We start from the raw sequence: 26,913 nt of genomic DNA, 5'->3' as shown, positions 1-26,913 counted from the left end.
AGAAGTAATAATTAGAATACATTCTGTACACGTTATATTGCCGCACAGGTAAAAAAGCAGGGTAGAAATTAAAAATATGTAAAATAGCTTCATCAACATTATTAAAACTGGAACATTAATCACTCACAGCAATATAGGCAGTCTTATGTTATGAATCATAGGAAAGTATGGGGGAAAGCCATTCTTCTATTTCAGCTTTAGTACAACCTTTCCTAGATGCATAGTCTGCCACCTGTTTAAACAACAAGGTTTATAACAGTGCTGCATGATAGCATAATTCAACACCAAGGATATTATATACATACATATGCATGATAGGCTTACTATCCAATTATAGCAACTGTGTCTATATTTATACCACACATGCTTCTAATTGCATTGGGTATTTTGTGTGCATAGACAATAAAAAATTCTATACAGTTAAGGTATTCATCACTATATCAGAGAAACATAAGTTTATCAGTCTATCACCCCACTTATACTTACTTGGTCCTCACATATCTTTCCTACTGCAAAGTACGTGGCTTTCTCATTAGCAAAATACAATCCACTAACTGATGCTGGTGGATCCATAGCGAGCGAACCAGTTAACTTTGTTCCAATAGTTTCCTCTACTTTCATGACGTCCCACATTGTAAGTTTCTCTGTATGATCAGGTTGGCTGGGGTATCCAGGGGCTGGGCGTATTCCCTGGTGGGGGACAAGGTATATAGCATGTAAAGTATGAAAATAATTTTTTCAACATTTCGTGTATTTTCCTACTACTTCCACTGTCAAATTGTCTAAACTTATAACAATGATTTTTGGCTAGTTTGATAATTTATTTTCTTGTTGGAGAAAACTTCAGTAACTTATCAACACTTCCACAGTTTAATTGCTAATGGCAAAAATCAGTATAACGACACTTTTCCAGGAAGTTTTTATTTTCTAATGATCACTTAATGTTATATTATTTACCTGATATTTAATTTTATGCAAGTCTCCGGCTTCCAGTTGTTCGTTGGATGAATATGGCCACAAGGTGGTACGAACAAGCTCGTGTAAAGCTTCAGCAAACGCCTGAAACATTATGACATCATAATTAACATTATGCAGTAATCTAACTTACATTATTTCCAAGAAATGAAACAGCAAAACAGGCTCCTGTATGGTATAAGCTCTCTACAGAAGCATAATGTCAAAGGCCTCATTTTTAAAATGAAAGTAAAATTATACAATTAAGCACCTCGGCTTTAAATGTAAGGGAGCTTTTATCCTGCTGTTAAGTGTCTATATACACAAGCAGAGTCAAAGTATATTGTATTTGCTACACTAAACAAGGTTTCCTATGTTTGAGACAATGAGTGTAACTGTATTTTATTAATGTCACTCCAGCAAAAGTAACACATATGGTTCCCAGTGCACACCAAGAAACATAACTATTTTATATTAATACTTCTAAGTATATAAAAACTACTAAAATAAATACCTCGGCCAATCGATCAGCAACAGCCTTAGCCATGATGCTGCTGTAGTCATCCATGTTATCTTCATATTGTTTACATAACTCTCTTGCTCCAAAACACGAGACAGCGAACATACCAATGTAATCCCTCACACCACTAACACGTGGTGCAATGAAATCAGATAAACAATAATAAGGCTCGACAGATTCCCATTCTTTTTCTGCCTGTGAGTAAAATGTATGATGTTACTTGTTAAAACCAGCAATGGATCAGTTCGGTAAAATTGGAGGCCAATGTTAACTAAACAAAAATTCTTTTATTAGGTGATTAACTGCTGTTTTGCAATTATTTTACACATTTACAATTTGAGCAGTATTTCGAATTTTGTAAATGTAAGAAAAAATGGTTTTGCAGTACTTGGTCAACCAGCAAAACATGTTTTGATGTAATACGTTCATGATCATGACACAAATTACTTAAAATGGTTGACATTATACCATAGCTTGTTCAAAGACCACTCACTTGTTGTCTTAACCCGTAAAAGACAGCAATAGGGGTTGTAGGTCTTGGCATGACATCATCAGCATACACGTGTATGTCGTCACCCACAGAGTTGGCAGGAAAGAAGCTTACAACTCCTTCCATCTTATATAAATCTTCATCAATAATCTTCCGTAGCATCACTTGTGCATCGTTGAACACTCTAAGAGCTTCCTCACCTTGAGAAAGAGGTTGTATGATTATTTAGAGGCAATTTAACCAGTTGTCACATAAGTTTTACACCCCTTGTTGGACAAACATGTATTTAACTTTAATTTTTTTAAAAAAATAAATCAATTATGGAAAGGTCAACAAATAAATTCTGCGTCTAAAAAAGGAAAACTGGAATGTAGTCTATATTGCTGTATTATCTCTTTACACCAGCCTATTACGCAATACATGTTAATTGTAACATAAGTACAGTTTTAAATCTTCATATACAACTACACTAATGTTATGATTTTGACTATGGAAATTAGTGTCACTAAAAGCAAGTTACAATAAACCACTATTTACCAACTACTAAAAAGTACAACCAATATTTAAAACTTACCAACTGTTTTATCTTTAAATATTTTTGGGTATCCTCGATTGGGATATTTCCCCCTTAGCTGCCAAACATCAAAGAAAGGTTTCCAATCAATGTATTGAAGAAGTTTCTCAATATGATATTCATGGTAAACTTTATTACCAAGAAAAGTTGGTTCAGTGATGCCAGATGTTGTCCAGTCTATCATTAACTCTATGGAGTAATGGTTGAATGTGAGATTTTGGGAAACACTGGATTTTATAGTGGAACATTTGTAAAAATATCTGCGTATCCACACACTGCAATTATCTCAGTAACTTGACTGTGGACAGGGGAGTGGCAGCCATTGCTAAATTAGTTCCCAAGCACAAGGACATGAATGACCAAATTACCAAAAGTAATGTCTACTGATCCACACAATGTAATACCTTCAACAACTCAACTGTAAGCATAGCATTAGCAAAAAAGGGCAAACTAGGGTGGGGAGGTAGGCAGGTAAACCTATTTTTTCACTGCATTAACCTGTAAACTTTGGACCCAAAACAGCTTTAACAACTCAACTCTATCACCGAAGTAGCAACCATGAACTTGCTTGAAGCGATTACTCAACCAAAATATGTACAAAATATATAATTTATTTTATACAATGCATTTATTAAATGAACAATTTTCTTACTTTTATTCCTTGTTTGTTCCAGTGAAAGAAACAGCTTAACAAAACAGCTTAACAACTCAAACTCTATTTTTGTTCATACCATGCATTTAGCAAATGAACAATTTTCTTACTTTTATTCCTTGTTTGTTCCAGTGAAAGAAACAGCTTAACAAAACATCTTAACAACTCAAACTCTATTTTTGTTCATACCATGCATTTAGCAAATGAACAATTTTCTTACTTTTATTCCTTGTTTGTTCCAGTGAAAGGAACTTTCGTTCCAGGAGTGAATCATAATGATCCATCCTCACTTCTTCATATTCCTCCTTTATCTCATCCAGATATTCCATCCTCAGATCATCATTTAACAAAGATGATATCTATGGAACGAGGTGGAATGGGATTTGTTAGTTGGGGAAGGTGGCGTATAAAGGGACATGAACTGTCTGTTGGGCAAATACTTCATTCCAACTGGCGAGGTACAATATATCTTCTTAACAAACAATTGTATTTATACACCTTATGCTCATTGTCAAGGTGTGACATAGGTGTCTTCTTACACCAGACATTTATAATCTATTTTTAATTTATACCATAGGTATTTCCGTATATCTATACACAGTGTTATAATATGCCTTGTGCTCCCTTTCAAGGTACAACGTTGGTGTCTTCTTATACACTAGAGTCTAGAGACTCATGTAGTACCCATACACCCCATGCACACTGTCATTTCCACGTACCACAACAACACTCTTAGAAGCATCAAGCACATGTATAGTAGGTTGGTTGTATCTTGGTGAGATCTTCACGGCTGTGTGAGTTCGTGATGTGGTGGCTCCACCAATCAGGAGAGGGATCTTCATATCTGTGTATCATGAAATATCATATGATTGTTTCATGAGTCGTGAGTAATCACTTTGATATAAAGCTATTACTTTAATGGATTTTTACCTTTTAATCTTAGCATCAGAAGCCTAAACCTTATTCTCAGATACTAAATTATATAAACAGTAAAATAAAATACATAAAAACAAATTCAACTTTCACACAGCTATTATAAATCTGTTTACAGTGAGATATCTTAAACTACCAGCCGCAACTCATTGCTGTATCGAATGCAAGACGGTGTAATGAAACAAATAATAACCCACCTTGTCTTTCCATCTCCTTGGCCACATGAATCATCTCGGACAACGAAGGGGTGATTAGCCCTGATAACCCGATGATGTCGGCTTTATTTTCCAACGCTGTTTGTAAGATTTTGTCGCAAGGGGTCATGACCCCAAGATCAATGACTCGGTAGTTATTACAACCGAGAACGACGCCAACGATGTTTTTGCCGATGTCATGCACGTCACCTTTTACAGTCGCCATGACAACAGTGCCGGCAAATCGATCCTGAAATATGATACTGTTAATTTTTTAATTACTTAAATGTTGGCAGAGGCGTAACTTAGTGTGTTGTGCTTTCTGGTAAAGCAAAGCAAATTTTATTTTGTATTTTCAAGTTGGATTTTGTTTTTATCTACAACATAGTATGATTACTTCTAGCTTTTAATACAGTTTTTATGCAAGACTCCAGTTTGATTCAACTTCAGCCAAAACCAACAAACAAAACTAAAAAAAAAGGTGTTCAAAAACTTTCAAAAATTCTCTGATATTCTACCTCCTCTACACATTCCATTCCCATCTTCTCCATCTCTTTGTATCTCAACTTTTTCTCCTCTTCCATGATCGGGATGAGGTATCCAACTGCTTTCTTCATCACACGAGCTGACTTGATAACCTGAGCATATAATCAAGAAAGTCAAAGACCCTAGGTTCAAGGCCCACTGTGGAAAGTAATAAACGATTTTAAAATAACTTAAAATGTTCTTTTTTACATTTCATATAAAAAGGAATACTCATGACTCACAAAAAAACATAAACTTTCTCCATTTAAACACCACTAAAAATGGTTTATTTTTAAAACCCAAACATTCAGATTAAAATTGTATTAAACATATGGGCTGTCATATTTGTAATGAGAATAACTATAACATTTAGAATTAATAATTAATATTTTCCACACACCTGGGGTAAAAACATTTTCCCAGCGCCGAATAAATCTCCTACCACTCCCATACCCTTCATTAATGGTCCCTCAATGACATTAAGAGCCCTTGGATATCTCACTGTGTTTTGCTGACATTCTTTGGTGTCTTCAATAACATATTTGTCAATTCCCTAAAACAAACAAATAATATAAAAATTAAATAAAACATTGTAATACGGGAAAACTTAAACACAGAACAATCTGTTAAATGTTACCAGATCTATAGAAAATAATAAAGGTATTTTAACAAAGTTTGATTTTTTTTAAATGAAAAATGCAAAACTAGAAAACAAGTCGGTTGAACAGAATTTAAAACAGCAACCCCCTGGAAATTACCCTGGTCCAAGTTCTCCTACAATGACAACCTCACCTTGACAAGCGAATGTTGCAACCTCTCCTCCACTTCCCAACTCCTCCACTCCTCGCTCTCAACACTCTTGCTCCCACTCTTCCCATAATCCTGCGCATATTTCAACAACTTCTCGGTTGCATCAGGATCCTTGTTCCAAATAAGATCCTCACACAACTTGAGTAAATCAGCAGGTATGTCATCATATACAGGAAGGTTACCGGCATTCACTATACCCATGTCCATACCAGCTGTCGATTTTACAATAAAGTTAAGCTTTGTGTAAAAAATGGTTAAATTAATCAAGCAGCGGTTTTTGTTTTAACAAGAAAGTTTTTTAAGTGGGAAAGGTTTTTTTATCAAGTGTTCCATTTTAGTGAGCAGTATTGTTAACTCAGTGAGGCACTTTAAGAACCTGAGATTTAGGCCAAAGTTGACCCATTACCACATAGGTCAACTCTTTTTGGTAATGTAAAGCTGGTCTATTTGGCACAAACAGCTAAAGTGCAGCAAAAGCAAAGATGTCACCTGTGATTGCATGGAAGAGAAAAACTGAATGCATCGCTTCTCTGATCGTCTCCATTCCTCTGAATGAAAATGATAGATTTGAGAGTCCTCCGCTGATCCTACATCCTGGGAGTGTCTGCTTGATGATGCGGGTGGCATTGATGAAGTGGATTGCATACTCATTATGCTCCTCCATCCCGGTCCCAATTGTCAGAATGTTGGGATCAAAAATGATGTCATTTGGATTGAAACCAACCTGGTCGACTAATATTCGGTACGACCTTGTACAAATACGAACTTTGTCTTCTGAAGACGTTGCCTGTATAATAGGAACATGTGTTAAAGTATATCAGAATGTCTGGCTTAAATCTTTAAAATATTTAGATGTTTAAAACTAAAAGGGTATTCTCAAATTTGCTAAAAGAATATAAAACTACATAAATAAATCAATAAAAAAGTTATTTGCTGAGTTACCTAAATTTGTTTTAACAGATAAGTTTAGACATATAAGAGTGTAACAAACAATGTAACAAAGCTATTTATTCCACAACAATCACCTGCCCTTCTTCATCAAACGCCATGACAACAACAGCCGCACCAAACCTAAGAATCAACTTTGCTTTCTCCACAAAATCTTCTTCTCCCTCCTTTAAACTGATGCTGTTCACAATACATTTGCCCTGCATGGTGGATAATATAAAATGGGAGATATAGTAGATGGAGTTTGTGATATAAGATTATACACTGTGGTATAAGATTAAATATTGCAAGAGTACAGTGGTATAAGGAAGTTTAGTATGACCTACACTACACTACAGTATAATACAACACAAAATCTCTTTCACAGCATTTATCTTTTCTAATATCAAGCAATAATGGGCATAGTGCATAGTCACATCTGGAAAGCTTAGGCTTTTAAATACATCTATTCATATTTTACCAGAAAAACAATACATGCTGTAGCTATACAGAACACTCCAATATAATATGCCATAGTTTTCCCCATGTGATAATCAACATTATAATCTCACCTGAGTGGTTTTTAACCCGGCAACTACGATGTTAAAGTTGGATGAATCGATGCAGAGAGGAACCTTTGAAACATCCGGCTCTGATCCGATGAGGTTGATAAACTTAGGCATCACCACTCCTCCATCCAACATCCCTTCATCCATGTTTATGTCCAGGATCTGTAATGAGGAGGATTATAATTGATGCAAGTATCTAAACTAACATATACTTTGTATGGTAAATACATAGATAATACCTTGTGTAGTATGTACTACTCTATACACAAGATACTAGTGTGTAGAAACTTTACAGTATATAGAAAGTATCCAACAAATATGTGGTACTCATAAATACATAGCACACTACTTTGTATAACTTTTACAGTGTATAAATATTAAATAATAGATAGTATCTAACAAATATATGGAGCATGGTAGTGGTACTCTATATATAAGGTACTATTGCGTGTGTGTGTATCATTATGAAGTATAGAAACTGTAAATTTGTGACTTTATAATAAAACAAACAGGATGACAAAGCCAAAGTTTCCTGCAAAGCTTATAAATTTAAAGTCACCTCAAAAATGGAGAGCATAAAAATTACGTTTCTGTGACATTATCCTCCTACCGATACCAATACATATTAATATTTCTTTTGATAATAAACAATATACATCTAAGTAATGACGCAAGTGATTTCCTCGTTACCTGAGCTCCCATCTCTACTTGTGATCTAGCGACATCTAGTGCTGACTCGTACTTTCCGTTCTGAATAAGTCGAGCAAATCTACGAGATCCTGCTACATTGCAACGCTCACCGATGTTTACGAAGTTTGTGAGCGAACTTATGATGGCTGGTTCAAGACCGCTTAACAGTAAACATCCCTGTGGAAAAATATTCATTTATGATTTATGAATTTTTTTTAAAAACAGATCAAAAAATGAGTGATTACTGGAAGCAATATTTATAATAAGGAAAAAGGTATTTTCAGGTATCGGTGATTTATATACCTGGTTTAAAATTTATCATTACCATTTTAAGCTGTAATACTTTTAGAGAAAATGTACAACTAACTTAATTTGTTTAACTAAATACACAGAGGCCAACTACAACAGTTTATGAAAAAGACAGGGTATAACACGTTACCTTATGTGGGTCATGAGGAGGTACACGAGGTTTATGGATCTTCACAGCATTAGCAATAGCACGAATATGTTCAGGAGTTGTACCACAACATCCACCAACTATGTTTACCAACCCTGAAGCTGCAAACTCCTGGAAAATAAAAATAACAATTTTTATTCCACAAATTGGTACAGTGGTACATACTTATAAAAACACAAAAATAATATAAAACTTAAAAATATTAGGCTATTGTGGCAGTTTTATTCGCTAATGCCGCCAAAAACATACGATTTATTTAAAAAATCGATGTTTAATACTCTTGAGTGCGATTTTGACATACATCGATTTACCGTTGACTGAAGACATTGAAGAGTGAAGTGGTATGGTTTAGTAGTTTGTAATTTTTTGTTACTGGTAATTCAGTTTTCATATAAAACCAACCATAAATATAAAAAACACATATTATTCTTATCCATACCGCTAGATACTTGGCCGTTGTTTGTGGAGTTTCATCATATCCACCAAATGTATTAGGAAGACCAGCATTAGGATAACATATCACGTATCTATCCGTGAAGTTTCCGATCACTTCAATGAACGGACGCATCTCTACTGCCCCTAGTGCACAGTTTAATCCCAAGCTGAAATCATAGAAATAATAATGAAACTATAACCTATGAATGTTAAAGATTATTACATAAAAAGTTTGCACCAATTAACTATAGTATGTATGTCTCAATAAAAGCAGGTCCCAGGTTCAAGGCTTTACAGTGAACATTTAGTTCAACTTCACTGGGTATCTGTTGCATGATACACTTCGACTCATGTTACAGCCGGACAGTGAGCATGAGGTGAACAAATATATATTACATATGTATGTTTTATCATACAATTGTGTTTCATAAGAGTATGTCTGTTGTCTGTTATACATTTAAACAACCAAGCTCTTCCATCATATCAAACACACTCACCACATAGGTTTAGCATGAGAGACACTAACAACAAATGCTTCCCCAGTTTGTCCAGATAATGTTCGACCACTCTTGTCTACTATGGTGCCTGATACAAATATGGGTATTCCCCTTAATGGAGCATACTTTTCGTCATCCAAAACAACTTGAATGGCGAACAAACCGGCCTGAAAATTTAGTAAAATTTAAATAAAGATTATTTTTTAAAACAACTCTTTTACTATTTATTTGTGTAAAAGTTAAAAAGCAGCTTTTTAAAAAACAAGTGTAAATATATGTAAAAATAAATGTTACTGCATTATCAGTTATCGATAACTTTTAGGGTATATCTTCCTCCAATGCATTGTTCTAGAATAGATGCTATATAAATATATCCTCACCTTGTTATCTAGAGTTTATACTATCTTATCATGTTCTGGTTCTCACCTTTGCATTAGCTGTATCGAATATAGTTTCCACCAACAAAACATCTGCACCTCCATCCAATAAACCCCTCACTTGTTCAGAGTATGAAGTCACCAGTTCATCAAAGGCTTGGGACAAATAATATTTAAGTTTTTTTCACTGGGAATAAAAAGTTTGTAAATTGTCAAAATCCAAAAAAAAAAAAATAATGATCCACCCACAAAGTTACAAATGTGTTAACTATAAAGTTTAATCAGAAATTTGGAATATAACGAGGTGTATTTTTTGGGCACATTTGGACACGAGGTGTATGAACAGAACATCTGTGTTATTTGTGACACTCAATACATTAAGCTTGAAGTTAGCATCTTACTTATGTTTCTATATTCAGGTTTCTCCACAGATGGTGAAACAGACAAAGTTTTATTGGTTGGTCCAACACTACCAGCAACATACCGCTTCACCCCTGGGAGGACAATACAAATAAAAATGAATTTAGTTAATAACAAAACCATCTACTTTTGGTCATAACAGCTGGTATGCAAGTAATTTGCATTAGTCTGGTGTTTTCAATATTAGGATACTAGCATTAATATGATTATGTATTTATATATATATATATATATACATATTGATGCTACATATTGTTTCTAAAGCTCACCAGTAGCATTGGAGACATCTCTCGCAGCTCGTTTTGCAATTTTAGCCGACTCATAGTTAAGTTCGTACACCACATGTTCAAGTGCATAGTCAGCTTGAGCAATACTTGTTCCACTGAATGTGTTCGTTTCAATGAAATCAGCACCAGCTTCTAAATATGCCTGTGACATCATAATGATCATGTTAAAAGAGATTTATTTAAAAAAGCCAAAATTGTTAGGAAAAAAACAATCAAACATTTACACTTAAGTAAAAAAAACGGGCAATATTACCACACTTAGAATAAAGGTGTGTGCAGGTTTTATTAAATAACAAGTGCTAGAACCACAGTTTTAAACTTTAATTTATATTTTAAATCCATTACCTTGTGTATTTCATAAATACTTTCGGGTTTGGTCAATGATAAAAGATCATTATTCCCTTTCAATGGTTTGGAATGATCTTTAAACCTGTCCCCACAAAAGTCCTCCTCTTCCAAACGGAGGTTCTGGATCATTGTCCCCATCCCTCCATCAAAGATCATGATCCTCTTCTGGAGGGTGGACTCAATTTCGGAATATGTTGCAAGACCTGCCCCAAAATTTAAACAAAAGTTACCTCTGTGCTATTTTTATATGCCTTAAATACCTATACCATGTCAACAACTATGAGTGTAACTCGCTTTATCCTAACAAGGTGGGAAAACAACACATGGGACTATACAAAGAAGACGGAAAATTTTTTCCGCTAGAGGCGGTAATTATTTAAATTAAAAAATACGGAAAAACGAACAAAACAGCACTACAAAGTGTTAGTAAGTGTAAAAAAAATTAATTAAATAATAAAAATACCTTTCTAAATACACAAAACACTAGTAAGAACATATTTCCCACATTAGGTCGGTTATATACGCTCTTTCGTTGTGTTTACTGTCGTCGAGTCTGTGGTGTAGCGGTTTGCGTGCGGTCGTAAACTCTCTTTGTTTCATTTTTACCGGGTTCGAGTCCCGCACAGTGGAATACTTTTTTATATTTTTTTTTCAAGTTTTTTTTTGTTTGACGGGTTAGGGGTTAGGGGTTAGGGGTTTATATCTTATGTGTATAAACCGTGAAACTAACTGCTCCCCATAAAATAGAGAAACGAATTTGTCATCGCCTTCTAGCGGAAATTTTTTTCCGTCTTCTCTGTATAGCTCCATGTGAAAACAACAGTTGTTATAACATAACATTGCTTTGTTTCACACATCTGGTGTACCTTATCAGTTATCATGTATCGATGAGACGATGTATGTATCTTAGTGATTTTATGTATTATATTCTTTATTTCTCGTTTTTTTTATACAACTGCTATTGAAGTATTTTCTTACCGGCCATTTTGTATTGTATATTGAACAGCTTCAACTAAAAAACTATGCGGTTGCTTGACTATGCATCTGCAATTAATATTAATTTCACATTTTAAATCTAAAATAGCATCATTTCTCGGTGCTAGTAAAGAATCTCTCCCCCCACCACTAACCCCTAGATTAGGGGGTTAGTGGTTATAGGGGTTAGTAGTTAGCAAATAAGGTGGGAGGAATTCTTCACTAGCACCCATTTTTTTTAAAACTACATTCTAAAAGCTGTTGCAACTTTAGTTTTCCTATTTTTTTATGTCCGGGAGTTCATATTCTGCATATACTAAACATTAATTCAAATCTGGCGCGTTTGCCATTGTGTACATAACATGTGCGATAACGAACAACTCGGCCTGCTTTCCTGAACAGAGTGGGATTTAAATTTGGAGTTCGTCTGCTTATATATGGCTGGGAAAGCGCTCATGCGAATCTAAAACATAGAGATTTTAAAACCCAAACCACAAGGAATTGGCGGTGTTTGCTCAAAAAAAAACTTTGCATACGTATAAATTGGTAGCCTATCTTTGGCTAAATAACCATTTAACCTTAATGCATCATTATATGATAAGTGACTACAATCTAATCCATTTTTTCTTTGATTAAAAGAAAATTGCATCACTTCCCGTTTTCTTACAATTAACTGAAAGACCAAATCGTTAATTGACTCCTGGCAACGATAACAACAACACACGCAGACACGCTTTGTTTGCATATACAGCTCATGGAGTACATCTGAGGTGGATAACTGTTTGGAGATATTTGTATTCAAATATTATAACTTGTTCAAACCACAAAGTTGGGGTGGCCTTTACAACAACTGTTCTTTAAATAATAATGAGACAAATGCATTTTAGTTGCACCCATCAACTTTTAGAATAAGGGTATGGACTTGTAAGGTGCGATATGATCACCTAACAATAATTTTTACTAGCTGAAAACTCGATCAGTTCACAAAATGAATAGATTCTTTAGGCGTAATGTTGACTTTATTCTCAAAAAATTTTTTACATATGCCATGTAATGAAAAAGGTTATTTAGGTTTATAACAAAATTTATTAATGATAACTAAGTATGAATACAAGCAGTGAACTGATATTACATTATCCCATGTATTTTGTACACAATGGGAATCCCAAGTTATAGTCTCCATCATCTGTCCAATACCCAGTGTATCCAACATTTAGATGGTTGTGATCTGCAACAGTCCATATGATGCTTCCCGATTTTCTATGTGTTTTCGGGTGATACCATCTTACATATGACACGGGCCCCCCACTGCTTTGCCGAACCAACTGATCCTAAAGTTAATTAATTATATTTAAAACGTCCTAGTAGAACTGTGTGTTTAATGCAAAGTTGTTGCATTTACACATTATTAATCCCATAGCAACTTGTTTATTTTCGTTTGAGGGCATTTAAAATGATCAGATTTGCACCATGCCTACTATGATCACTACAGGGTGACCCTTTATTAGTCCTCAAAAAGGAGTGAGCAGGAAGTTAATATTTCAATAAAATCCATAAAAAAAACGATGTGCCATTTTTTACCTCTGATGTATATAGCATAGCAAGCCAAACATAAAAAGTTCCATATGGCGAGGATGTTGTTATTGAAAGTGATGCGTAATCGTACACAAGTTCATACATTTCTTTGTTTACAATATCAACCAAATCCCCTCCTTGACTATAGCAATAATCGGCAGCATCCTTTTTGTCCGACATGCCAAATGGAGTTTTGTAAGGCAACCAAATGCAGTTATGCCTGTAAACCACTCCACTGCCTGTAAATAAACATTTGTTTACTGATTTTTTTATACTAAGGTGAGGTCTTACTGAAGGCACAAGGTATAAGACCTGGCATTTAGACCAGCGTTGGCAAATCATTTACTGACTCATAAACCGTATGAAAATAACAATTGTGAAATAAAATGAAATAGCACACCGATAGTGTATAATAAAATTGTAATCTATATCAACAAATGTATTACTCCAATAAAAATAAGAACTGGTATACTTACAAGTACTACTATTAGATGTAGGTTGTACTCTCAAAATGGAACACTTAGCCAATTGAACAAAACAACCAACAAAAGCGATAAACAGAATAATCTTCATGATTCTCTGTTGCCTTTTGCAAAGTCAATATGCATCTGCCTGATAACCACAGCTTATATAACATTCAACCGCCACGAACTTTAATGAAAGCTGGAAATAGCGAGTGGAATTACCATAATTGCTTAAAACCGCCAGTAATTAACCAGGTTTTCTGCAGTTATTATGAACATTAGTTTAAATTGGCCAGACAGAAGACCGCCAGTAATTAACCACGTTTTCTAAAGTTACATCATGACTGATAGTCATTAATTAAGTTTGAACAATAACATGGTTTAAATGTTGCCAATTTCATTATACAACTATTAAGTAATTACACTTTATATTTCATTATATAGTCTCACCTTAATGGTACAAATGAAACATAGAATACCACTGATTTAGTTGACTGATAAACCATTTGATACATTATTACCAGTAGAAACACAACAACAAAAAATACTACTGCCTGTACTACCATGCAATGCAGCATTAGTCTGCACACCCGCTTTTGACTGACAGCTAATTAAAATTCCAATTTTGTCAGGACTTTGATTAATGCCAATTGCGTTGTTATGAACATTCATTTAAACTGGCCAGACAGAAGACAAGCTGTAATTACTCTCATGACGCATGAGTTTAATTAATGTAGACATTCATATTTCGTGCACATTAAAGTTATGGAGTACTGTGGGGAAAGATGAGACACTTTTAGCACCTAATAATCAAATACTGAACGTGTTTTAGGCAATTAACAACGGTCTGTGGAAGTCGTAAGGATACAGTTTTATGATTCTTTGAATGTTTTTTGTTTACTACCAAATGGGATGAGAAAAAAGAATGAAAAGTTGCCCTATCTTTCCCCATCCTACTATAAATCAAGTACTTTTATTGTGCATGAGTCTAATGTTGACAGTACATGAGCCTAATTAAACTAAATATGAGGTACTACTTTTACTTACTGTATAAACACTTACCTACAGTGAGGGCATACGGCTCTGGGGAATACCCCGTAGGGGGTTGAATGGATTAAAGAGAAAATTGCATAACTTCCCGTTTTCTTACAATTAACTAAAAGACCAAATCGTTATTTGACTCTTCCTGGCAAAGATAACAACAACACACGCAGACACGCTTTGTTGGCATATACCGCTCATGGAGTACATCTGAGGTGGATAACTGTTTGGAGATATTTGTATTCAAATATTATAACTTGTTCAAACCACAAAGTTGGGGTAGCCTTTACAACAACTGTTCTTTAAATAAAAATGAGACAAATGCATTTTAGTTGCACCCATCAACTTTTAGAATTAAGGTATGGACTTGTAAGGTGCGATATGATCACCTAACAATAATTTTTACTAGCTGAAAACTCGATCAGTTCACAAAATGAATAAATTCTTTAGGCGTAATGTTGACTTTATTCTCAAAAAAATTTTTACATAAATTTGCCATGTAATGAAAAAGGTTATTTAGGTTTATAACAAAATTTATGAATGATAACTAAGTATGAATACAAGCAGTAAAATGATGTTACATTATCCCATATATTTTGTACACAATGGAAATCCCATGCTATAGCCTTCATCATATGTCCAATACCCAGTGTATCCAACATCTGGATGGTTGTGATCTGCAACAGTCCATATGATGCTTCCCGATTCACTATGTGTTTGCGGGTGATTCCATCTTACATATGACACGGGCCCTCCATTGCTTTGCCGAACCAACTGATCCTAAAGTTAATTAATTATATTTAAAACGTCCTAGTTGAACTGTGTGTTTAATGCAAAGTTGTTGCATTTACACATTATTAATCCCATAGCAACTTGTTTATTTTCATGGGGGCATTTAAAATGATTGGATTTGCACCATTCCTACTATGATCACTACAGGGTGACCCTTTATTAGTCCTCAAAAAGGAGTGAGCAGGAAGTTAATATTTCAATCAAATCTATATAAGGATCTATTGTAGTTGCAACAGTATGCGTGATCTATGTCTACATCGTCACCGTGGTATAGTGGTTAGCGCGCCTGCCTGTAACCCAGAGGTAATGGATTCCAGGCTCGACGCTGCTACCATTGTGGGCATATGTGTCCTTAGGCAAGACACTTATCGGCAATTGCTCCAACCCAGTGGCCACTAATGGGTTGAATGAATGTAACTTACTTTATCCTCGCGTGGCCGGAAAACGGCAGTCGTTATAACACAGGTGTGCACCTCGCGCCAGCTTACGAGTTACCAAGTATGTTACTTTGTGGGTGATTATTTTTTTGGGATCTTTTTATTTTTTTATGTATGGCTGATAATTTGGACAACCCATTAGTGACCACTGGGTTGGAGCAATTGCCGTTAAGTGTCTTGCTCAAGGACACATACGCCCACAATGGTAGCAGCGACGAGCCTTGAACCTATTACCTCTGGGTTAAAGGCAGGCGCGCTAACCACTACGCCACGGCGCCGGGTTGTTTAAATTATCAGCCATACATAAAAAAAATAAAAAAAATAAATAACATAATCACCCACAAAGTACCATACATGGTAACTCGTAAGCTGGCACGAGGTGTTAAACCCATGTGATAAGACTGTCGTTTTTCGGCCACGCGAGAATAAAGTAAGTTACATTTAATCATTCATATTATACATTTTATGTGTATCAATAAAACGATGTGCTATTATCAATGAATATATTTTTACCTCTAATGTATATAGCATAGCAAGCCAAACATAAAAAGTTCCATATGGTGAGGATGTTGTTATTGAAACTGATGTGTAATGGTACACAAGATCATACATTTCTTTGTTTACAATATCAACCAAACCCCCTCCTTGACTATAGCAATAATCGGCAGCTTCCTTTTTGTTCGACATGCCAAATGGCGTAATGTAGGGCAACCAAATGCAGTTATGCCTGTAAACCACTCCACTGCCTGTAAATAAACATTTGTTTACTGACTTTTTTATACTAAGGTGAGGTCTTACTGGCACAAGGTATAAGACCGGGCATTTAGACCAGCGTTGACAAATCATCCCATTTACTGAGTCATAAACCGTATGAAAATACCAATGATGAAACAAAACATGCTAGAAAATGAAATTGCACACATGTAGTGTATAATAAAATTGTAATTTATATAAACAAATGTATTACTCTAATAAAAATAAGAAATGGTATACTTACAAGTACTACTATTAGATGCAGGTTGTACTCTCAAAATGGAACACTCAGCCAATCGAACAAAACAACCAACAAAAGCGATAAACAGAATAATCTTCATGATTATCCGTTGCCTTTTGCAAAGTCAATATGCATCTGCCTGATAACCACAGCTTATATAACATTCAACCGCCACGAACTTTAACGAACGCTGGAAATAGCGAGAGGAATTTCCTTCATTGCTTAAAAAATCATGTTCCAAACATTGTCCTCACCGCCAGTAATCAACCACGTTTTCTGCAGTTGCATCATGACTGATAGTCATTAATTAAGTTTGAATGTTAACTTGGTTTGAATGTTGCCAATTTCATCACACAACTATTTAGTAATTACACTTTATATTTCATTATATATTCTCACCTTAATGGTACAAATGAAACATAGAATACCACTGATTTAGTTGACTGATATACCAATATATCATTTCCAGTAGAAATACAACAACAAAAAAATACAACTGCCTGTACTACCATGCAATGCAGCATTAGTCTGCAAACCAGCTTTTGACTGACAGCTAATTAAAATTCCATTTTTGTCAGGACTTTGATTAATACCAATAGCGTGACTATGAACATTAATTTAAACTGGCCAGACAGAAGGCAAGCTGTAAACACTCTCATGACACATGAGTTTAACTAATGTAGACATTCATATTTCGTGCACTTTAAAGTTATAAATCAAGTACTTTTACTGTGCATGAGTCTACTGTTGACAGTACACAAGCTTATTTAAATAAAGACATTGCAACTTTGTGCATATTGTAATAAGAAAAATAAACTTTAAACGTTTTCACTGTCAACTTGAACCAGCTGTCTATAAAAATGTTTTCAAAATTTTTAAACCAAAACAACTGCTTTCAGTTATTTGCAAGATTCGTGCTTGTAATAGTACAAACAGAGCATAGGAACTTTATTCTCTTTCATTTTTGTTGCAAATTTTTCTTCAATATTAGATACAAAGAAAATAGAAAATATTGATATTATAAGAGAAGCCTTTTCATGAGCATGATGGGCCTACTTTGACTTAAGTTCAAGCGTTCTTATAGCGTGTTACACTGTAGGATCTCAACCATACAGAATACATTAAATTCTTTTAAATGCTATTATTTCATAACAGTTTGCATGGTAACCTTAACAGCATGTTGATTATTCATCAGTATGTTGACTATGTTGGCATCGTTTATGGCGACTTAGACTTGCTTTTTCTCTGAAGCTTGCCTTACACTGTTGACATTGGTGCATGTATTCACCAGTATGGACCTGAAAAACAAGGAACAACTATATATATACTATTGCTTATATACACTGCACAGGAACAATTATATTCATTACTGTATAAGTTGCGAACTTTATTTACGGGCAGATCATTTTTGACACAAAATTAAAAAATAGGCGACTTCTTTATGTTACTGTGTTAAACCACACACTGCAATAGGTTCAGTATATTAAACCAACTTACATTTTTATGCTTCACAAGACTTGACCTCTTTGTAAACCTTGCATCACACTGATCACAGTGAAACGGCTTGACACCTTTATGGGCTTGTATGTGATACCTCATAGATGCTTTGTCACGAACTCTAGCATGGCATATACCACACTGGTACGGCTTCTCACCAGTATGAACCTAAAGGAAGTTTCTTAAATTCAAGTTTTCTGTTCAGGTTTGTACTTGTAAGTTAATGACAGTCATTTTAAACCTATAAGACCACAATGTCAATCGCCAAGCTGTATCATTCAAAGCAGGATAATGTTACATAATCATTTAAAGATTTGGGACACTTTAGTTGTAATACCATATATTTTTAAGCAATGTGTATCTAAACCTATAAATTAATGAGGTGGTTATGAAATTGTATAACTAAAACAAAAGGGAGGTATAAATTTGCTTTCCTGTAAGCATCATCAGTGTTCAAATAAAGTATTTAAAATGTCACAAGTGTAATAAAAATATTTCTTATGCACAAACAGTCACAATATAAAAAAGTCTGTTACTTTTTGATGTCTTTGCACATGACCCAGTTGTGTGAATGACTTATGGCATATGGTACATTGGTACGGCCGCTCACCAGTGTGGAGCCGAAAGTGAACAGATAAGCCTATAAGAATATATTCAGTTACTATAAAATTTTCTGGTAAATACTTTTAACAAATTTTGCAGGCATCGAAGGGCCTATATTGAAATAACTCTCCTGAAAGATCATCAGTAAATATGCTATAGTAAATATGCAGTTGTCAAGGGCCTACTTTAAAAAAAATCATAAAAGATTGTCAGTGGACATGAAATTAGCAATTACCATACGTGTCTGGTGTATAAGAAAACACCAATATTATAGCTAGACAAAGTTATGAGTACAATGGGCATAAACATACTATGGTAGATGTAACACAAGATGTCAACTTTAAACGTGATATAATTTAAACCAGTTTCAAATAAACAAATGTTACAATACATTCAGTTCATAAGTTCATTTTTTTATCTAAGTTAATTAACAGATCCACACACAATATCCACTTTGATCATTATCTTAATCCTGTGGTTCGCTTGTTTAATATACACAAACTTAGCCGTAAACGTACAAGTGAACCTGGTTATATAAGAGCGGTAAAGCTGTTGTATAATGATCAATAGTCCGATTAAATAAGTTTTTCCACAAAACGAAAAAGAAAGTTAGACAAGATAAAATCATATTCTTTAATTAGGAAATAAAAATTTTATCGACGAAAAACAAAATAAGATTACTTACGTAACTGAGGGGTGAAATGAGTACGTACAGAAAAGATAAAATCATACTTTAATTAATTATGTATGACATTTACAATGCAGATTATTAATTTTATGTTACATTCTGGACTAATTCAAATGTATTTCAGCCATACAAATATTATCTAAAAAGATCAAGTAATACATAAATATATTTTTATTATAATTACCTGCTTTGCTTGGGAAACTAGCGTTACATAAATCGCATTGGTATGCTCGTTTATCTCGCGCATCTGTGGCAACTGCTTCATTTCTGTTTGGAACCTGGAAACAGAAAGTTAATGATATACACTGATGGATTTTTAATACAGCCATTATACATTTATACTTTCTGTTTATATGACTCTTATTTGTCACTAAGATTTAAAATAGCATATTTACATTTAAACAATAGCATAATAAGCTTTTTAATTGGCTTTGTGTGATCTATGGTAACTTTTGTCTTTTCGGTTACAGAAACAAAGATTAGAAAAAAGAAATGCTAAAAAGGTGGGGTGGGGTGGGGTTTATGCAACAAAACCACAGTCATTAAAATACGCTTACAGTAAAATCTTATTTACATTTTATTGGTTGAAAGCATGGTCACCTTATGTAATGTATACCAATACCATTATTTAATTTTTACACCTTTTGAGTATTTATTCTTCTTACCTCATCTACGATTTCTATGTCGCTAGATTGTTGGGGGGAAGTCCCTCGAACTGATGATGTAATATTCGAATCATCTGACGAAGAAGATTCAGTGTTGCCAGATGTGGTTGGGTTTGGTGCTGACAAAGTGCGTTGGATAGGAGGTGGAAAGTAGTTGCGCAGCACTGGCCGATGGTAAAGGTTATCATGCAGTTCAAGCATCCATGGGTTCATAAACTCAACTCTGTGAACAATTGAAACTTGTTTATCTTAGTGTGGCAAATAGTGGCGGTCGTTTTAACAAGGGTTATCTGTTTCATACACAACATTTTTTATCTGTTTTTTTTTGTTTTTGAAAATAAATGTAACTTATGTATTTTCATGTGACAGTGCAACGACAGTTGTTTTTACAGTTGTGTTCTGTTTTACAGTTGTGTTCAGCTTTCGAAACATGCAAGTGTTAACCACTTTGTCGGGTGGACAACATTTGAGTTTCATGCGCATGGCCTGTTAAAGCATTACAAAAAAGTATAAAAGACGAATATATTACACTTGCATTAAAACGTCACATTTGTCAGACCAAATATTCCAACAGCATTGCATGTTTGATAATGTATAAAGGCAACTTGCCAATATCTAGATACACCTAGGCTTACATTTGATTCTAGTAATGCAATTATACTTAAAACTCCCAAAATAAGACGTACTACTTTTACTTACTGTATAAACACTTACCTACAGTGAGGGCATACGGCTCTGGGGAATACCCCGTAGGGGGTTGTATGGCTACCATGTGGCTCTTGGGTTGGTGTTGGCTTGTATAAAGCTGTTGAAAAGATTTTGCGGTAAAATTCTAGTTAAATGAAATATATGGATTAAATTACGATTTAACAAGATCATCGTAAAACTAAAATGAAGAAACTCGACAGCGCGTGTAAGGAATAGTAGGATGGGGCAAGATGGGATACCTTTTCATTTTATATTCTCGCCCCATTTGGTAGTAAATAATTAACATTCACCGAATTATAAAACCTACTGACATAGACTGTTGGTAATTGTTTAAAACACAATCAGGATACTTGGATATTATGTGCTAAAGTGTCCCATCCCCCAACCTACTATACATGCAGTAAAATAAAAATCGCCGCAGTTAACAACAGGTGAGGTGTTTCACTCGGCACGTTGTATTGCTAAAGCAGAGTAGTATATTCGAGTGAAGATAAGAAATACCTGGAACTGTTATAAAAGGTGGAACGGACGGAAGTGGATACGGTTGTACTGCAGTGTGCTGTGTTAAACCTCTTGGTTTAAACGCGCTTGTATGTGGCCGTGGTTCTTCTGGGTGAACTCGAGCTGGAAATGTGACGTTAAACGCAGGTGGTGTTTCCCCACAAGCAACAGCGCTTTTATCTTGAGAAACATCGCCGCTTAAAACCAAGTTTGTGATCGCAGTGGGCGATAAGTCGAGGGAAGACTAAAATAAACAAGCGATTATATCAGGGCTCAGTTGTCTCACTTAACTTGCTACCTTTCGAAGGCTTGGTTCTCGAAATCTTCCGGGAGTTCTTAAAGCTAAAGTTGCAAAACGAGTTTAACAACTAAAAATAAAGTGATTATATAATTAAATTACGAAAGTTCTTATAAGCTTAACTTATTCATAAAATTTCTGTGGCGAGTATAAAAGTGTTGTTCATCTTACATTTACTTTAAATTATGTTTTTAATATGATACTAAAGGTTATATGCAAACGAGTTGTGGACAACATCATGTTTACCTTTCTGGGATTGTCCGTGAACTAGCGAACTTTTCGAAGACTCTGGTTTGGTTGGACCAATATGCCGCATACTATGTTGTGTCTTATGTTCAGCCAGATAACGTTTACAAACTTCACTTATCTGTAAAGAAAAGTACGGTAATTTCTGATACCGTAGCGTTTTGGATACCTATGTATAGGGAGATTTAGTAGGATGGGACACCTGTTCATTATATTTTCTCGGCCCATTTGGTAGAAAACAGATTTATGTCTGAACGAAATACGGTGTAAATTTATGTTAATTTTGTGCAGACCTGTTTCTTTTATTAATACATTCATTCTTAAAAATATATGATGACAGGCTCTTCATAGGAGGAATGTCATATGATTGTGATTTATGTATATTACGTCCGACACTGGGTTGTAGCAACCAGGCCAGTGCAATAATCTTCACTGTGTGTTTTATGATGACTGTTAAACTAAGCATTCATTACGCTACTCCATGGAGTCGGGAAAGCGTGTGTCGTTTAACAATTCTTAGGAAACGTCATTACGGGTAAAAAAACTCACAGAAAAATACCAGTAACAATAAAGCGACCGTTGAACCCTTCACCATAAAAACAAACTCAGCCAAACAATATCTCTTATATATCGAGAGTTAAAATTAATTAATTAATAAAGTTAGCTAATCTCTGATTAAAATATTTTATCTTAACATAAAACAAACAGTGAAACATCGTAGGCTTGCCTTAGGGCAGATTAATAACCGAAATGAAGGTAAAGAGAGGTTAAAATTAAATATAGAAATATCGGTAGCTTTTATGAGACCGCAGTTACACGATTACCATGTTAATCTCGTCATTTCTTGGAGATTTTGTAAAGTTACCGGAATTGTATGTTTGTCACACGTGAGGACGGAACATGATTATTGCAATATTGTCTGTAAATATTGCGGTGGTGTAAGAAGCCAAAGTGCGTCAGTGTGACGGGTCACATAAACCTCATGCGCACAACAGATTTTTTTGCAAGCAAATACATATGGTGCCAGTGAGTTCAATGTCCGACTTAGAAAAATATTTCCATCTTGACTTGAATAAAATTTTCACCTTGACTTACGCCATACTTGCCGTCACACATAACATGTTACGTCATACATTACGTACCCGATAAACTTCCATGACGTCAGCAGCCAACAAAACCTTGTTTACCAACTCTATGTTAAGTACAAGTCGTGACGTATAAAAAGCTTCCAGAATACACCCGATTGTTCTCGAACAAAATCCTCCTGTGACGTCATAAAAAAATCTTAAAATTTCGTAGAATTTTTGGCTGTCGCGTTTAAGCCGCGATTCACGCGACATCGTATCCGAAGGGCATCTTTATTTTGACACGCGTTCGCTGTTATGTAACAGTTCTCGAAACAAAAATTCGACCTTACGTAACACTAGGGGATAAAATATCCTATTAAACTAAGAGCTATTTAACCCGTATATAGTTCGTCTAAAACAAATCGCAAGCAATACACGTTAAACAATTTAAAAAAAAACGCTTACAAAGTTATATATTATATATACATGAGGTGTATATATAATACAGACATGAGGTGTATATATAATACAGAACACGTGTGTTTTATAATGATTGTCGTTGCCCACGCGAGAATATAAGACACATTCATTCATACAGTCCTATATTAATTCCGTTTATAGATTTAAAGTAAAATGTATTTAAAACGTTAGCATTTTTCGTCCTATATTACGTTTGGTCATTATATAATCTTTTGTTGGTCATTTGTATAATCTAATAATATTCTCACCGAGTTCTATTCTATCCTGGACTTGTTTGTTTCGTTGGTTTGTCAGAAAATACATCTTGAAGTATCGACTGTAAGATGATAGCACCGCCTATAATGAAATAACCCTGCATCATTACGTAAAAATCGTTAGCGATAATATTTTAATATAAAAGTGTCCAAACTCGTAATTCGTCATAGAAGTGTACAAACTTGTAATTCGAGATGAAATATGTTTATTTGTATTAAAAATCTATAAAATGACGTGACGTACCTTGTGCGCTTTAAAAGTCACTCCATCATTCGCAATCAACGTGACGTCACAATTATCTCCATCAAGTCGTTGTTCGTTCAACTGTGACATCAGAATCGACGGAAACTCGTAGAAAACATGATCACGATCTTGGTCGCCGATCTCCATGGGTACACGAGTGCCACACTATGTTCTCAGGTGTCTACTTCCAGGAACTGGCCCGGCTCAGGTTATATACGGCTCCTTACATAACACGGAGAAGACGTACGCACGTGGCGGTTACTTGCACGATTTTCAGACCTTGCCTTATATGAAAACGATGAAGATGCTTATCTCACCTCATTTCTGTATTAATAAACAAAACACATAGGCTCCGACCTGCCCGCTGGCAATCATTACGTAAATCTCCATCATAAAACTTCTTTTACTGAGAAAAAGCGCCGGTATTCGTGGAAGAGGATTGGCGCCGACTTTAAATGTTGCATAACATTCGGAGAGCTATAAGCTCAATTTAAATTGCTTATTACATCATAAACGGTGGTTGTTATACACGTCTATTAAGCCACACAGGAAATGAAAATGTCGGCATGCTGAATTTAATAAATCTGTTCCTTTATCGTAAAAGATCTGCGGTGCCTAATGGGTCGAAAACGACATTTAGTACAGAACTTCGTACTTTTTCAGTTTTGTCGTTGCGTGCAGACTATATGCAACTGTTTTTTGTCTTGTGTCCTTTTTGAAACGTTTTGGTTGATTTAATAAAGAGTATGATCAGCGGTTTAAAAGATTGGAAACCACCCAGCTCTAAACTTGTTATTTTCGTGGCTGGAGATGACATCTTTTTTGCTTCAGGGCAGACGGAATAGTCACCACAATCGGATTCGAACCCAGGACATAGCGGCTCATATAACCATCAAACATCGGAGAATAAACCGATCGAGACGAGGTTTACAAAGTATTTAGCACTTGTTTGTTCAGTAAACGGTAAAACCGGTAATTTAAATCTTAATGTTAATCAAATATTGTATAGCAAGTTGGGGTGTGATGGGACATGTTTCATTTTCGTTTATCGTCGTATTTTTTAGTTAACAAAGAATATGTACGAAATTATATATTTATATCCTTATGAGTCTAAAATAGCGTTGTTAATAGTTAAAACTCGATTAGATAACATGGTGTATTATGCGCTAACGGCATTTACCTTATACCCTATAGTACTAAACTGTCACAGTTATCTTGTGTTTAGATCGACAAAAGTGTTAAAATGGTTTGTTCGCATATTTTAAACCATAATAATAGCTGGTAGGAGTTAAACCGGCAGTGTCTAGTTGCGTATAAAGCTCGTGCACGTTAGTACAAAACTTAATTATAGTTGTACGACCGCAATAATTGGTATAGTGGGGTGGGAATATGGGACACCTTTCCATCTATTTTCAGGTCACATTTGGTATTAACCAAAAAACATTCAAAGAATTATAAAACTGTATCCTCATGACTCCCACAGGCCGTTGTTAATAAAACACGATTAGAATATTTGGTTGTTTTGTGCTAAAGGTGTCTCATCTTCCCCTACCCTACTACATAAAGTTTGTCTCGGTAATTGTATCCACGAAGATTTAGTTTATGGTTAGTTTTGGTCGCTGTAAAAAGCTGAGACGCAGTGTATTATGGTATGGCATAAAGCAAAAGTATATGTTGGTACATAGCAAACGAAACCATTGCAAAAAAATTTTCCGTATAGTTTAACTTAAACGACCTTCGATTTGCCACAATCTCTGTATATAAAACAAACGGGGAAGTTTTACTGATGTTTTGAACTTTAGCAATTACATAACTTGTTGCCGGCTGCGTGCTGATTATATAACCAATACTGTTATCATATATGCCAATCATATTACCTTCAAGCATTATTCCTCTCAATGGTCACGTTTGAGAGATAACATCGAACATCACAGATATTTGAAAAATATTTTTTACGAAAGATTTTAATCAATCCATTATTTAACGTGTCGTTTACCACAAAGTATATTTGCATTCCTGAAAACTAGGTTTAGATAAAACGAAACGCCCCCATTTGACGTCATATGATAACGCCAAGGACCATGGCCTCGTTTTTAAATAGGCATACCAGTGCGAAATTAAAATTTCTTTCGACATAGAAATGCTGAAATGTGAAGGTCTAAAGGTCCAAGCACTATGATCAAAGTGCAATGCGTACTGACAGGTATGGTACTGTGGGGGAAAATGGGACGCTTTTAACACATAATATCCGAATATCCTGATCGTGTTTTAAACAATTAACAACGTCGGTGTTCTGAGGGTACGGTTTTATAATCTGCATTCTTGCTGGTGCAATTATTATACGACTTCGGGCGCTGCTAAGTTTGATTAGATTCATTAGAATAAGTTGCTATTGGCATATTTATACAATACACTTGTTCTTGTATATAATTGTATAATGCGGGCTATATACGATACACGGATATTTTCTTTGTATTTGATTGACAGCCAAATTAAAGCATTTTACCGGTAATCGAATATATATATTTTTAAACTAATTTAGCTTATCTCTAACGAGCTGTCAAAACTTGCCCACAGATAAAAATCAGACGTGATATTTGCATTTCTAATGCACTTAATACCGCAATAGTTCGCGTCGTCAAGGTGATACATTGGTCGTTTTTCTTTATTGTAAAATTTTTTAATTGTTACTACGAAACTATTTAAAAAAAAAACAAGATAAAAA

General features: G+C 34.8%; 4 protein-coding genes across 5 annotated transcripts; all 4 read right to left on the bottom strand.

Moving 5' to 3' along the window:
* Positions 1-17: 17 nt before the first annotated feature.
* Positions 18-12,036, bottom strand: LOC149736929 (methionine synthase-like). The gene is made up of 24 exons (XM_089876836.1): positions 11,638-12,036; positions 10,657-10,862; positions 10,294-10,453; positions 10,006-10,098; positions 9,654-9,760; positions 9,228-9,394; positions 8,735-8,897; positions 8,278-8,406; positions 7,839-8,015; positions 7,152-7,310; positions 6,678-6,800; positions 6,142-6,439; positions 5,635-5,864; positions 5,243-5,395; positions 4,836-4,955; positions 4,321-4,567; positions 3,910-4,034; positions 3,411-3,549; positions 2,539-2,727; positions 1,968-2,164; positions 1,469-1,669; positions 958-1,059; positions 487-690; positions 18-232 (listed from the first exon to the last, which is right to left on the bottom strand). Exons 1-24 carry the CDS (start codon positions 11,642-11,644, stop codon positions 149-151), a joined length of 3,780 nt encoding a protein of 1,259 aa, XP_089732962.1. The 5' UTR covers positions 11,645-12,036; the 3' UTR covers positions 18-148.
* Positions 12,037-12,631: 595 nt separating this feature from the next.
* On the bottom strand, positions 12,632-14,876 carry LOC149736928 (uncharacterized). 2 transcript variants are annotated; one of them, XM_089876876.1, is made up of 4 exons: positions 14,736-14,876; positions 13,686-13,872; positions 13,216-13,448; positions 12,632-12,965 (listed from the first exon to the last, which is right to left on the bottom strand). In XM_089876876.1, the coding sequence occupies exons 2-4, from the start codon at positions 13,780-13,782 to the stop codon at positions 12,768-12,770; spliced, it is 528 nt and encodes a 175-aa protein (XP_089733002.1). In that variant the 5' UTR covers positions 13,783-13,872; positions 14,736-14,876; the 3' UTR covers positions 12,632-12,767. The 2 variants fall into 2 exon arrangements, with proteins under 2 accessions (XP_089733002.1, XP_089733001.1); XM_089876875.1 differs by lacking the exon at positions 14,736-14,876 and adding an exon at positions 14,124-14,281.
* Positions 14,877-15,012: 136 nt separating this feature from the next.
* LOC149736927 (uncharacterized) lies at positions 15,013-17,586 on the bottom strand. Its single transcript, XM_089876877.1, has 4 exons — positions 17,337-17,586; positions 16,941-17,076; positions 16,457-16,689; positions 15,013-15,494 (listed from the first exon to the last, which is right to left on the bottom strand). The coding sequence occupies exons 2-4, from the start codon at positions 17,035-17,037 to the stop codon at positions 15,297-15,299; spliced, it is 528 nt and encodes a 175-aa protein (XP_089733003.1). The 5' UTR covers positions 17,038-17,076; positions 17,337-17,586; the 3' UTR covers positions 15,013-15,296.
* A 137-nt stretch (positions 17,587-17,723) lies between these two features.
* Positions 17,724-24,788, bottom strand: LOC149736926 (uncharacterized). Its single transcript, XM_089876862.1, has 12 exons — positions 24,189-24,788; positions 23,939-24,026; positions 23,286-23,407; positions 22,144-22,264; positions 21,898-21,941; positions 21,600-21,843; positions 21,105-21,195; positions 20,391-20,613; positions 19,910-20,003; positions 18,971-19,074; positions 18,435-18,602; positions 17,724-18,235 (listed from the first exon to the last, which is right to left on the bottom strand). Exons 1-12 carry the CDS (start codon positions 24,333-24,335, stop codon positions 18,122-18,124), a joined length of 1,560 nt encoding a protein of 519 aa, XP_089732988.1. The 5' UTR covers positions 24,336-24,788; the 3' UTR covers positions 17,724-18,121.
* Between the last annotated feature and the right edge of the window lie 2,125 nt (positions 24,789-26,913).

This window comes from Ciona robusta, chromosome 4 (genome assembly GCF_009617815.1).
Source record: "Ciona robusta chromosome 4, ASM961781v2".
NCBI classification, from domain to species: Eukaryota; Metazoa; Chordata; class Ascidiacea; order Phlebobranchia; family Cionidae; genus Ciona; species Ciona robusta.
The sequence above is the reverse complement of the archived record's forward strand: the minus strand, read 5'-3'. Positions and strand labels throughout refer to the sequence as shown.

What these genes read in the sequence shown, in the direction of transcription:
- LOC149736929 (XM_089876836.1), bottom strand. An exon ending in ACCTGAATATAGAAACATAA is followed by an intron (nt 9,761 to 10,005) that starts GTAAGATGCTAA and finishes ATTTGTCCCAAG; the next exon opens with CCTTTGATGAACTGGTGACT. An exon ending in CGTTTGATGAAGAAGGGCAG is followed by an intron (nt 6,440 to 6,677) that starts GTGATTGTTGTG and finishes CCTATTATACAG; the next exon opens with GCAACGTCTTCAGAAGACAA.
- LOC149736928 (XM_089876876.1), bottom strand. Translation starts at nt 13,782, where the DNA reads ATGAAGATTATTCTGTTTATCGCTTTTGTTGGTTGTTTTGTTCAATTG. An exon ending in TACATCTAATAGTAGTACTT is followed by an intron (nt 13,449 to 13,685) that starts GTAAGTATACCA and finishes GTTTATTTACAG; the next exon opens with GCAGTGGAGTGGTTTACAGG. An exon ending in CTATGCTATATACATCAGAG is followed by an intron (nt 12,966 to 13,215) that starts GTAAAAAATGGC and finishes AATTAACTTTAG; the next exon opens with GATCAGTTGGTTCGGCAAAG.
- LOC149736927 (XM_089876877.1), bottom strand. Translation starts at nt 17,037, where the DNA reads ATGAAGATTATTCTGTTTATCGCTTTTGTTGGTTGTTTTGTTCGATTG. An exon ending in TGCATCTAATAGTAGTACTT is followed by an intron (nt 16,690 to 16,940) that starts GTAAGTATACCA and finishes GTTTATTTACAG; the next exon opens with GCAGTGGAGTGGTTTACAGG. An exon ending in CTATGCTATATACATTAGAG is followed by an intron (nt 15,495 to 16,456) that starts GTAAAAATATAT and finishes AATTAACTTTAG; the next exon opens with GATCAGTTGGTTCGGCAAAG.
- LOC149736926 (XM_089876862.1), bottom strand. Translation starts at nt 24,335, where the DNA reads ATGGAGATCGGCGACCAAGATCGTGATCATGTTTTCTACGAGTTTCCG. An exon ending in TGACTTTTAAAGCGCACAAG is followed by an intron (nt 24,027 to 24,188) that starts GTACGTCACGTC and finishes ATTTCATTATAG; the next exon opens with GCGGTGCTATCATCTTACAG. An exon ending in GTCTTGTGAAGCATAAAAAT is followed by an intron (nt 18,236 to 18,434) that starts GTAAGTTGGTTT and finishes CTTGTTTTTCAG; the next exon opens with GTCCATACTGGTGAATACAT.